General features: G+C 41.5%; 1 protein-coding gene across 1 annotated transcript in view; it reads left to right on the top strand.

The window, feature by feature from the left end:
* The window catches only part of RABL3 (RAB, member of RAS oncogene family like 3), a 55,638-nt gene that overhangs the window by 989 nt on the left and 40,888 nt on the right, over positions 1-13,761 (top strand). The window contains exon 2 of the mRNA XM_070406279.1: positions 3,986-4,077. Coding sequence (XP_070262380.1) covers positions 3,986-4,077 — 92 coding nt within the window. The remainder of the gene's footprint in view (positions 1-3,985; positions 4,078-13,761) is intronic.

Genomic DNA, 13,761 nt, shown 5'->3' with positions numbered 1-13,761 from the left:
GTTTTCAAAGACATGCAGATATTGAGTATTCTATTGCGCGCGGTGCTAAGAAACAGAAGCTAGGACCGTGCCTTCAGGAGATCTTATTAAGGAAGCCGAACGTGCACTCAGAACAATGACACTGTTCTAAGTTCTTTGCGTATATTCACTCATTTAATCCGGAGAGTAGCCCTGTTGCCCCATTTTACAGATGAGAAGAGTGTGGCGGCGAAATGTAAATGACAGAACCGGTTTGGACCCGGAGTCCACATACTTAAACACGAAGCTGTGTTATGAAATGAGATAGTGGAGGGTAATCCTGTTTTACTCTCAGCTGGGCTTGATTTCTTTGTTCTCTTGGATCTTAATTAAAAACCTATTACGTGCTAGGTTGTAAGAAAGAGAGAAATTAAGATAAGGGCCTTTTATGAATTAACTAGGACTTAATGCTGAGCCCCAGTTTATTCCTAGTTTTAAAATTCCTTTTTTTTTTTACACCTTGGATATTTGGAAGTCTGTATCTCCCCCTCCCACCTCACTGTCCTTGTCCCTCGCACCGTACCTCCACTCCTGTGCTCCTTATGAGCTTGGAATAAATGCTAACCTTGCATTTCATAGTTGTGCTTCTCTGGAGTTGACCTTTGAAATGTGTGCTGTGAGCAAAGACATTGTGCCAGACACTTGGAGGTGGAGAGGGCATACCTCAGGAAGCTTGAAAATTACCCTTACAGGACTGAACAACGTTGTTGGGGAAGGGAGGAGGTCAGAAACCTTTTCACCTTGCCTGAAGATTATTTACATTCTAAAATATTTTAGAGAGCATCATTGAAAATCCCCTAAGAAAACCCCGTTAGGAAATCCTATGAACATAATCCATTTATGTCAACTCCAGTTCTTTAGCTTGAAGTGATGCTGAAGTTAATAAAATCACTACATTTCACAGATAAAGTAATGGTGGTCTAAAGGGATTTGGCAAGTGTATCATCAAGGTAGGATTTAGAACTGGAATACAGAGCTAACACAATTTCATGGTATGTGAAGTGGGTGTCTCTTTTATAATTTCCTTTTCTATTACATTTAACAGTCCCTTCATGTTAGATATTGTTGCAACTAACAGATTCCCTGCTCCCCTCCCCCCAAAACCCAACAATAACACAAAAAACACTTAAGTACGTATGTACCGCAGAGCAGACACTGCTGGGTTTATAGCTAGAATCAATTATGTAGCAGGATTGAATTGGCTGCTGCATTAAATGGTGGAAACTGATCAGGCAATTAGTAAGCTTTATTTTGTTTGTTTGTTCATTATAGTTTAGTTGTAAAACAGAAGACAGTCATGCCCACCAGGAAAGTGACTGATCTTGTTACACATTCACTGACTTCAGGCTATATGTACAAAGTCAGTTATTGCCTTTTTATCAGTTCCCTTTTAACAGTGATTTGCTATCAGACAGGTTAGAATATACTTACACTTCATCTGTCTTTGTATTCAACCTTTAAAGTTTCTGTGGGAAACTGTTTATTGCCTTCACTATCTGATAAGCATAGACAGAGAACCCCGCGTGCCCCCCCAAGGCTGGGTGCCTTTGAAGCCCTAGCAAAGGTCGGAGCTAGGCGCCACCTCTGTTTGTCCAGACAGTGGTAGCTGAAACTACTCTCCCATTTATTATTATGTAAATCCTTGCTGATGGGCTAGTCTGTCTGTTGCCAGGGATCACCTGCCTAAGGGCTATGCTATGGGTGCATCCCAGATCAAGAAAAGCTTGGTGAGGCCTAAGCCCGGGAGGAAGTCCTTCCCCTTGAGTTGGACTTGCTCGCCTGGTCCCCCAATATTTCCAAATTATCTCTTGTCTTTTCATATTCATTTGTGTGCGGCTCTGCTTCCAGTTCCTGAACCCTGACCCACGCGGGACGTGGGAAGGAAACACCCAACATCTGGCACCCATATAAGAGTTTCCTTTTGAATAAAGGCTTATTTCCCTCGTGAAATTAGGAGGATTTCACAAATACATAAAGGAATGCCTTGGGATGTAGAGATTTGTTTTGTATCCCTTAGATATATTTGATAATTTAGTAAGGAATCCTGAAAGTCTCACTAACATGAATATACTGACTTTTTGTTATTTCAGATACAAAGGTTGAGCTTAATTCATTACCAACAACTAATACTTGCAGCTGGTATTTATTTAATTACATTGGGCCTCTTCCCACCCCACCCCCACCCCCCAGCAAATGAATGCATATTTAAAAAATATTTTTATTGATTTCAGAGAGGAAAGGAGAGAGAGAGAGAGAGAGAGAGACATCAATGATGAGAGAGACTCATTGATTGGCTGCCTCTGGCCACCCCTACTGGAGATTGAGCCCACAACCCAGGCATGTGCCCTGACTGGGAATTGAACTTGGGTCCTCTTGGTCCATGGGATGATGGCTCAATCCACTGAGCCACCACAACCGGGCAAAATAATTTTAATTTTAATCAAAAGTTTAAACAAATCTTTTTTTGGCATAGTGAAAATTTTAAAACTCCCTAAATATCTAGTAATTAGGGGATAGTTAAGTAAATTATTATGTCAGTATTATGAATTATAAAGGAGATAGTAAATATGTTTAGGAAGATTGTAATAACATGGAGAATTTTAGTCACTAAATAAGTACTACTTAAGGACCTGTTCTGAGTATTGGAAATTTTATTAAAAGAAATTAAAATTAAACAGTGAATAAAATCTAAAACCTATAAACAAGTGTAATGTGTTTTAAGTGTTCTGTAGAACAATGTACAGGGCACAGTAGAGACCCAGAGGATGGTGGATAATGTGTTTAGTTCTACCTGTGTGGAATCAAAAATGACAATAACTAGAATGATGCTGAGTCTTGACAGATTAAGTCACCAGGCCAACGGAGAGCAGGGGTGGGGAAGAATAGGTAGTATATTCCAGACAAAACCAGATGTGTAGACAGAGCCTTATGATTTATTGTTTTCAAGTATACCATTTATATATTTACAGTAAGAATCCACTTATAGAAAACCCTGCTTATGGAATTAAACCTACATGTTGACAATAGTGCTCTTCAGGTGATTTTTTCTTCTTTTTAAAAAATACTTTCTGATTGTCTGTAAATATAACTTCATATAATAAAAAATAAACATAAATGATAGGTTCATACACAAAATTGCACACAAAGAGATGGTCTAAATTTTTTATGCAACAAATGATGCATGAAGATTCATCAACCGTGCTTGTCATAATGGCATCAAAATGCTGTTAACTATATGAGTGACTCCATCATGTAAATGGAAACTCATTTTCTTCCCCCCTCATATAGATTGCCCTGAACCCAGGAGAGCTGCAGGTAAATAAAGTGCTGCCTTAAGGTAAAGGGCCATGATGTAGAAGAGGGAGTAGAGTTGTTCTCTTTTTTCCAGAGGGTAAAGCTGGGCCAAGTGGTTGGCTGCCTGAATTGGAGTGTCTAAATAAGAAATTGTGAAATGGTGAGTCTCTGTCACAGACAGTGTTCAAGCACCATCTGAAAGATCATCTAATGGTGCCATGGAAGAGACCTCTCCATTGGTCATCAGGATAGAGCATTACCTCCAACATCTGTTAATAGTCTACAATTCTAAAAAAGGCTGAAGAGATGAAATCATTCAAAAGGAAAGGACTAGTTCATATGAAATTGCCCTAGAACAGTAGTTCTGAAAGCAAGGCCCCTGGACCAGTATCATCAGCATCACCAAGGAGTTTGTTAGAAGTGCAAAATCTTTGAGCTCCACAACAGACCTGCTGAATAGGAAACTGGGAGCAGGACCCAGCATTCTATGTTTTAACAAGCCCTCCTTGACCATTTACTTATGCATAAAGCTTATTAAATGCTTGATATGGTATGAACATCCTTTAAACAACCATAGTTTACATACCATTATTACTGCATATTCTCAGTTATATTTTTGCTATCAGATTTCAGCATGTCTCTTATGTAACTTGAGTTCTTGTATCTTTTACAGGTGTTGGGAAATCTTCACTAGTTCATCTTCTGTGCCAAAATCAAGTGCTGGGAAATCCATCATGGACCGTGGGCTGCTCGGTAGATGTCAGAGTATGTTTCCTATATTTTTAGGGTTTTTTTTAGTAGTCATAGTAAAATTAATTTGTTACAACTATGTAATCAAATTATAGTACTATGGTCAAAACTAAGTAATGATAATAACTGGGCTTTATTAAGCACATACTCTGTGCTAGATACTATGCTTTACAGGTCTTTCCTTATTTAATAGTTTTTAAACTGTGAGATAATAGCTGCAGAAACTGAGGCATAGAGTAGTAAAGTAACATGACCAGATTCACTCAGTGCCTAACAAGCAGTCAAGATTTGATCCCCATTAGTCTGATTTTAGAGACTTCAGTTTTAATTACTATGCTATGTATGTAGAGTTCACTTTACATGCTCCATAAATAATTCTAAGCCTTTGCCACTGAAAAATCCAGCTTTTGGCTAGAAATAGTGCAAAGGAAAAACCTTTTGGAGCCTTATGTCTAGGTCATCAGTTCCACCTCACATTTAGGAGACACAGGTACAGTTTCCATAGAATTAAGTGTCTTCCCAGATATTGTTGATGTTTGCTAATTCCAGCTACTCCAATCCAAGTATCTCTTCTGCTGGCATACCTCTCTCCACTGAGTTAAGAAATAGGTAGGGAAGGGATGATTGTTAGCTAGATTGACAGTTATTTTCCTTTAGTTCTTTGACTAAATAAGTTCTGTGACTTATTTTGCTTCTGATTAGAAATCTTTCATCAGAAATCTTTAATGTTATGTAGTTTTGCTAACCTATGTCTAGATATGGATTAGTTCTTAGTCATTCTATTCAGCAGGTGTGCTTTCCATGGCTGTCTTCATTTTTCAAAAGTGTTAGCTATTGTCTGTCTTCCTTCATTCCCTCAATCTTCTCCTTTTGAACTTCTATTAGATTTTTCTCCTCTATATCTTTTATATGTACTTTCATGTTTTCTATTCTTTATTTCTCCTCAGTTCATTCTGGATGATGTACTCCAGTTACCTAAGAATCACTTCAACTATGACTAATGTGCTTTTAATATATCCACTCAGTTTTTTTCATTTTCGTAACTATAGTTTTTAGATACTCTTTTTGGTTCTTTTGCAAATGTCAAAATTTTTCAGAATATCCTAATCTTTAGTTATGCTTTTACTTTTTTATTTTAATCATTTTAAACATACTATTTTATAGTTTCTTTTGGAATTTCTAATTTTTTCTGGGTGGTTGGTAGATATCCTTCTTGTTGTATATGTTGACTCCATGAAAATGTATTTTTTTGTATGGTGTGTAATTGTTTGAAGATGATCACATCTTGAGCAAGATATTTTTCCTGTTCCTATGGAAGTCCTATATGTTGTGTTGTGAAAGTCCAGTCAGTGCTTTTTCATTTCTCTTGCTGTCAGAGCCCTAGGGATTTCAATGGTCCTTGTAATTTCTCATTTAGGAGTTTCCATGCCATTTAGATCATGTAAATTCCCATGATATTCAATTATAGCATAGGCCTATGGTTTCCATTTCTTGGGGCCTTTTTGTCTATTCTCTGTTACCCCTATGTGAGGTCACTGATAGAAAGTTTTTTATTTTTCATGTTTTCCTGAACCAGTGGATAGAGTTTTTCCTACTCTCTTTCACTGACAGGGTAGCTCATCAAGGGTCCAGATTTCATGAAGAGAACTATAGTCTGGTCTTTGTCACTCACCCACATGTACTCTTGCCTTAAAAACTGGAAAACAAATCTCTATTCCTGGATGGGCACTAAAACTCCGGGGACCAGACCCTGAAGCTATTCTGAATCTAGGTCAGTTCCCACTTCTCACTCTGATTTTAAGTTCTTTCTTCATTTCCAGCATCTGGGGATTTTCCTGTCTTTTGAGCTTGTCTTCTTTATTTATTTTTTAATAGTTTATGACATTTCTATGCATGTAAAGTCAGGGGGTACCTTTCTGCCATTTCAACCTACCATGTCCCCAAATTCTTAGATATGGAAGAAAAACAAATTCTAGATAATGAGTTCAGTGGCAACTTTATTTAAGTTTGGGAGACTGAATAGCAAGTTCTGCACAAAATTTTCCTTTGCACTTTTCTAGCTCCCTTTCTGTGAGAAGACATATTGAAAAACAAAACAAAACAAAAAAAACAAACTTAGATTTAAACTCCCACTGCCTGAGACAGTCTTCATTTTGCCTTTTGCTTCTTAAAGAGTGACCTTAAACGAATCATTTTACTTCTCTGAGTCTTAGCAAAGTTGAAGTTAATAATACCTGCTTTACCTAGCCTACAAGTTTGTAGAGAGGATCATAGCTTAAGAAACAAAGTTAAAGAATAGCGCTTTACAATTTTAAATTGACCTTTAATTCAATTTTCTGCTCCCTGCCCTTTATCCCTGTCCTGCCCTTCTTATCCCTAACCAGAGCTTAGTCTGTTCATGTAATTTACCTTTTTCCCCCTCACTTCATATTGGGTTGGCTAAATCTCTGGTACAATGTTGAATAGAAGTGGTGACAATGGGCATCCTTGTCTCATTCCCAATCTCAGGAAGTTTTCAGTATACCCTTAAATCTGGTATCATTTTGTTCCATGCTTCCATGTCTCTGGATCTGTTTTGTTTGGCAGTTTATTTTGTAAATTAGGTTCCACATGTGAGATCATGTGACACTTGTTTTTCTCTGACTGGCTTATTTCGCTTAGCATAATAGACTGCAGATTTTTTAACTCTCACCATAGTTCCAAGGAACACTGGAATAAAGACTATAGTAGTCAAAGACAAATGTCATGAAATGTGAATAATTTTACTGGAATGTGAATGAGTGTGATACTAATTGACTCCTTTAAAGCTACCCTGGCCTAAATTGCTTATTGTGGAAGAATGGAGCATGTGGGACTGAAAGGGACCTTGCTCTTATTACTCTTCTTTGTATCTTGGGCTGATGGATCTTTGAAAAGAATGCATTTCTTTAATGACAACATAAGTAAAAGGCATTAAACGATAATCTTAAGTAAAGTTGTCATAGATATGTAAATCCTTTTGACTATTGTTATTATAAAGTGAACATTTCTTCCCTTTAGCAAGAATGATTAAATCTGAGAAAGCCTTTACCTAAGTAGCTTTGAACACTTTCTTCCTAGCAGCTTTTATATTGCAACTAGAGGCCCGGTGCACGAAATTTGTGCATGTGTGTGGTCTCTAGGCCTGGATGGCGATCGAAGCGCAAGCATCTGGTGTAGAAGGGCAGGTCCCAGCTGACCTCTGGGCCCTGGGCAGCACCTGAGCCCCCAGGCCCCCACGTGCCCCCCTCCGCCTGAGTCATGTTGCCCGAGTCCCCACGCGGAGATGTGGTGAGCATGGCCGGACGCCGTGGGCTAAGGTGCAGTGTGGGTGGGCAGCACGCTCTCTCCCAGCCGGACTCACAGACCAGCTCCTGCGTGAACCCATGGGGAGCCCGACCTGCCCCTGCAGTCCAGGTGGGTATGGCCTGGCTCACCCGAAAGAGGCCACGTAGGTGCAGGGTGGGCTCCTCGCGGGTGTCCAGCACCTGAGTGTGGGGGGACTTCCCTGGCTCGCAAGCTCTGGCATCCTGTGGAAGCATAGCAAGGGGAGTGAGAGCAAGCTTGGCAGACCCCCCACATTCTCACCGCACCTCCATCCTCGTCACCCCCATCCCCAGGTAGCCGGTGAAAGGTTGCAGCCCCCCACCCAGGTGCCGCAGGAGATTGGTCACTGCCACCCACCCCCAGTTCCCTGTCTCAGCCCCCCACCTGGCTCCCTCAGTGCCTGGGTGCCGGGCAGCAGCCCCACCCCCTGCCACCGCCACTGGTCGCCATCTGCAGGGCGATTGGGTCCCCGCTCGCACCTGCCTTGGCCTGGTGTTGCCTGCTCACCTGCTTCACCATCCCACCACAGTCCGGCTCTCATCAGGGCCCATCAGGGCCGGCAGTGCCTCTACTGCTGCCCACTGCCAGTGCCACATGGCCTACGTCCGTCATGTTCCGCACTGCCCCCTGGTGGTCAGCGCATGTCATAGTGCGCGGTTGAACTCCCGGTCGAGGGGACAATTTTCATATTAGGCTTTTATTATATAGGATTATAGCTTCTCTGTTATTGACACCTGTGAAAAGGATAGATCCATGAGTACACTAACAGTTGTCTCATTTAGCTCATTTCACATCTGTTTAAGAGCCAGCTAAAAATAGCAGTGATAAAGGTGATAATGTAATTGTTTAATTTCAAGTACTAGATGAAGCTAATGAGCTTAATGTATATACTCAGTAATTATTAACATTTTGGATTTCGGATGCACTGCAGAGGTGTTCATAACTAAACTGAAAGCAGAAAAGTTTTATTTTGTGGTATTCTTCATTCCTGTCTTCTAATTTTGTGGCACCAAGTCTAATGGGATTAATATGAATGCATGGGTACTTTTATTTATGAGAACAAGACTTACAGAACTTAATCTTTTCACAGATTATAAATAAGGAAATTGGTCTGTCATTTCTTGTTCACTTTAATGGGATTTTAACTCTAATTTACATATTCATACAATTAATATTTATTGACTTCCTCTTTGGATAGCATAACAATGTGCAAGCACTGGGGAGAAATTTTATTTTAAAAGCAGTCTCTATCTTCACCAAGAATATGAAGTAGGGTCTAGTAGGTGGAACAAGGTGTATAAATAAATGAAATGATCTTTAATAATAATAATGAATGATGGCTAACCCGTTGGGTAGATTAGGCACCTATTTTACATACTAATTCATTTTATTCCCTCAATAGCCTTCAGGGTAGTTACTATTAGTGTCCTTATTTGCCAATGAAGCAGTGGAGGCACAGAGATATTAAGTGACTTGTACACTGCCATACTGATCATAAGTGATGGAGTTGGGATTCAGACCCAGGCAGTCAAGTCCAAGAGCCTGTGCTCTTGACCGCTATTCTGTACTTACTCTTGTTCCAGAGGAACAATGGTAGTAAGAAAAAAGTATTCTAATGCTGTTAAATACAATAACCACTAGACTCATGTTGGCACTTTAAATTTAAATTAATGAATTAAACTAAAAATTTAGTTCCTCAGTTGAACTGTTCAGTAGTCACATATTACTATATTGGGTATTTTTATCATCACAGAAAGTTCTTATATAAACAGCACTTATGTAGAAAATTAGTGTTATAGCAATTTAGGAGAGAGTGAGATGTTTGTGAAGAGTAGAAAATTATACTGGCATTGATGATTGAATGGGTGGCCTGGGCAACAGATGAATGGATTATTCCCCAAGAAAAAGGATGTATATTATAGGTGAAAGAGAAGAAAATTATAATAAATTCAGTTCTGGACATGATGAAGGTCAGTATCTAAGTTATCCACCTGAAGCTATCCAGAAAGCATTTGAAAATGAGGAGTTGAAGTTCAAGAGAAAATTCAGAGTTGAAATCATCTGTATGGAGATGAGAGATGATGAGGTTTTCAGAAAAGAACATTTAGAAAGAGAAGAGCTGATGAAGAACTTTGGGGTATATTTAGAGAGTTGAAGGTGAAAGAGGGGTCAGAGAAAGATTGATCAAAAGGTAAAGGATAGCCAAGATGATGAAATAGCACAAGAGCAAAGAAATTTTTAGTATGAAATACAATAGAGATGTAAGAACTGAGAAGAAGCCCTAGCCAGTTTGGCTCAATGGATAGAGCATCGGCCTGCGGACTGAGGGATCCCAGGTTCGATTCCGGCCAAGGGCACATGCCTGGGTTGCAGGCTCGATCCCCAGTGTGGGGCGTGCTGATCAATGATTCTCTCTCATCATTGATGTTTCTATCTCTCTCTCCCTCTTCCTTCCTCTCCCAAATCAATAAAAATATATTTTTTTTAAAAAAAGAACTGAGAAGAAAAAAAAGTTTAATTTGGTGATGATGAAGTCAGTGCTGACCTTTGAAGGTGCAAGGAATGTTAGTGGCAGAAACCAAATGATGTGAGTAGGCAGAGAGAAAAGAAAGACAAAGGTTTAAATCAATCTTTCACAAAGTGTAGAGGTTAAGTAAAGGGCCCTGGCCGGTGTGGCTCAGTTGGTTAAGTGTCCTTCCATGCACCAAGAGGTCTCCGGTTTGATTCCCAGTCAGGGCATACGCCTAGGTTTCGGACTCCATCCCCAATAGGGAGCATGCAGGAGGCAGTCAATCCGTTTCTCTCTCCCCTCCTTTCTCTCTCTGTCTCTCTACAGAAATCAATAGAAACATTTTTAAAAAATAGAGGTTAAGTAAAGGAGTGAATGGATACAGAATAGAAGGGAAAAGTGAAGATTTCTTTTAAAAGAGGAAATGAGCTTGGCTGAAGGCAAAACAAGGTTACTATAAAGGAGAAGTAATTAGCAGCCACCTCTATACTAGTCATTCATTCATTTGTTCATTCAGTACATATATTGCATACCTACTGGGTATCAGACACTGCAAGGAATTGAAAGTACAGGCTTACTACCTTTTATTGTGCTTTTGTGCTTTATAGATGTTGTGATTTTTGCAAATTGAAGGCAACACCCTCCACCAGTGAAAACATTATCACTTGCTCTATTATGACACTCACTTTATTGCAGTGGTCTGGAACTAACCTGTCATATCTCTGAGGGATGCCTGTATAGCAGTGAATGAGACAAATTCAGTTCCTGCTCCCTAGTGCACTTTAGTAGTTGCTCTTTCTGTCATCTCTTTTTTCCCAACTGTCTTCTAAGACCTCCTACCTTTTTATTTCTCTAATAATAATAATGCAGGCATATATACTAGACCAAATGTACTAGCATCTATAACATCCAACATTCTTTCTTGATGTGTCTTATTTTCTTTACTAAATTTGATTTTACTTTTTAAAAGTTATAAACAATAAATAAACTATTCAAATGAGACAAAACCTTTTGTACTTAGTCTTGATTTGGTTTCCAATAAAAAGTCAACTTTGAGTGAGAAGCAGCATTAGGAGTATGGCTCCTTTTTCCCATTTGATGATCAGCACATACTGTTTGCTACCTGTTGTGAAATTTTTCCTTGTATAACTCTAAAGTCTGTAATGACTTTATTAAATCCTTGATGACCTATTTAAGTATAAAACACATAGTTTATAGTTTGGCATTACCCCCACCCCCATCATGTTGGACTCTTAGTATAGCACCAAGAAACTGCTTATTGTGTCGAGAGCAGTAACTTTTATAATGTCAAGCTTTCCTTTGGCGATCACTCACCCATGTGAAAGATATAATGTTCTAACTACAAGCCACTGGTTTAAAGTTCTTAGGACTCATTCCATTTGGATTAAGTTAAACAGTATTAATTGAACAAATTGGAAAGGAAGAAGGACACCTCTTCTAATTCTTGAGGGAAACAATGAAAGGTGATTAGGGAAGGTATTTTGTCAAGCTGGCTTGGGACTATATGTAGCCAGGAGGGATCTGGGTAGCAGACTTGGTACATTCAATGCTAAGAGGGCATGCTACCTGGGAATTGTATTACATAGTATCTATTCTTAGAGGAATTAGTCTTTTAGGGGAGGTAACATTAGACATTTGAAATAATTTTAGAGATAAAAGTGGTGTACTGCAATGCTTGCTAAACTTAATTATGTAACAGAATCACCTAGGGAGCTTTCTTTAAAAATACAGATTTTTTTGAGCACCACCCTAAAAGCTCCAGAGTGGTCCAAGAATCTTTTTTCTTTCTTTTCTTTTCTTTTTTTTTTTTTTTTTTTTTCCAGAGAGGAAGGGAGAGGGAGAGAGAGAGAGAAACATCAATAATGAGAGAGAATCATTGATCGGCTGCCTCCTGCACGCCCCAACCTGGGCACATGTCCTTGACCGGAATCAAACTCAGGACTTTTTTTTTTTTTTTTTACTAGTAAATCCTCACCCAAGGATATTTTTTTCCATTGATTTTTAGAGCGAATGGAAGGGAGAGGGAGAGACAGAGAGAAACACCGATGTGAGAGAGACACATTGATTGGTTACCTCCTGCATGCCTTGGACCAGGGTCAGGAGCCTGCAACCAAGGTATGTGCCCTTGACCGGAATCAAACCCTGGACCTTTTAGTCTGCAGGCCACCTCTCTACCCTTCGAGCCAAACTGACTAGGGCAAGAATTTTATTTTTAACAAGCTTCCTATTGGAGAGAACCAAGATGGCGGCGTAGGGAGCGGACCTGTGTGTGCTGCTCTCTCACAGCATCATTGAAACTATCAACTATGAAGTAAACAACCGCCACTCAGAACCATGGGGAAGTTGGCCCAGTGGGAGATCTACAACTGGAGGAAAAGAAAGAAGCGCAGTGAGACTGAGTGGGAGCTACGGAGGCACCAAAACCAGAGGTACGCAGTCACACGCCACGCGGGCTGCAAATGGATTCTCGGTTTTTTACGAACCCTCGAATCCTCTGGGCTTGCTCGGGGCGGGTCTCTGAGGCCCCAGATCCCACAGGGAGAGGCGGCCACGGCCTTGCAGTGGTCGGAGAGCGAGGGAAGCTCTGATACGCGGCTGCTCGCCGGCACCGAGGGACAAGAAGTCCTGGTGTCCCGGGGAGGCGAGGGGCGCGGAGACACCGCCATCGCTATTTCATCCACGCTGGTGACTCCCTGTGACCCCGCCCTACCCTCAGGGCTGTGCCAGAGGCACAAGAGGGAATGACTGTGCTTTTACAAACTCTCAAATCCACTGAGCTGGTTCGGGCGGGTCTCTGAGGCCCCAGGCCCCAAGGCGAGAGACTGCACGGCCTTCCAGCGGTCAGGAAGCGAGGGAGGCTCTGGCGCTCCGCTGCTCGCCGGCACTGGGGGACGCAAAGTCCTGGTGTCCTGGATAGGCAAGGGGCCGCTGAGTCTCCGCCTGGGCGACTCCCTGTGATCCCGCCCTAAGCAATTTACATTCCCATCTGGGCTGTGCCAGACCCACAAGTAGAAGCGCCTTTTCTTCTGCAAACTTTCAAATCCACTGAGCTGGTTCAGGCGGGATCATGAAGCACCAGACCCTACAGGGAGAGGCAGCACGGCCTTGCAGCCATCAGAAAGCGAGGGAGACTCTGTTGCACAGCTGTTCGCCGGCACTGGGGGACACAAAGCCCTGGCAGAGAGTCAAGGGGCCGCGGAGACTCAGCCAGTGCTATTTGCTCCGCCATGGCGACTCCCTGAGTCTCAGCCTTAATCAATTTACATCCCCATCCAAGCTGTGCCAGGTGCACAAAAAGACCCACCTGCGCTTTTGCAGCCTATCCCAACAAATTGCAGACTTCAACTGCTCGCAGCCATGAGAGACACACTCAAGAAGCAGACCCAGGAGAACCAGGATGGCGGCATAAGGAAGAGACCTGTGCGTGCTACCTCGCACAACAACATCGAAACTACCAAATATCAGACAAACACCTATCATACAGAACCATGGGAAACTTGGCCCAATGGAAGCTCTACAACTGGAAGGAGAGAAAGAACATTGAGACTGAGTAGGATGTGACACCAAGTACAGAGCCCAACCCAACAAACTGCAGATTTCAACTCCTCGCATAGAAAGAAGCGCATTGAGACTGAGTAGGATGTGCTGAAGCACCATGTACAGAGCCCATCCCAGCAGGCTGCAGATTTCAGCTCCTTGCATCTGGGAGGGACGCAATCGGGGGGCAGAGTCGGGTCCGGGGCCGGCCAGGGCTGGGCCTGACTCGGCCGGCACTGTGGAACTGCTGTACCAGCAAGCGCACAAACATGCCCACTGGTCCCAGT

Source organism: Myotis yumanensis, unplaced genomic scaffold, assembly GCF_028538775.1.
Source record: "Myotis yumanensis isolate MYYU_CA2020_CCGP unplaced genomic scaffold, mMyoYum1.0.hap1 SCAF_2, whole genome shotgun sequence".
NCBI lineage: Eukaryota > Metazoa > Chordata > Mammalia > Chiroptera > Vespertilionidae > Myotis > Myotis yumanensis.
Note: the sequence above shows the minus strand (reverse complement) of the source record. Positions and strands in the feature narration are given on the sequence as shown.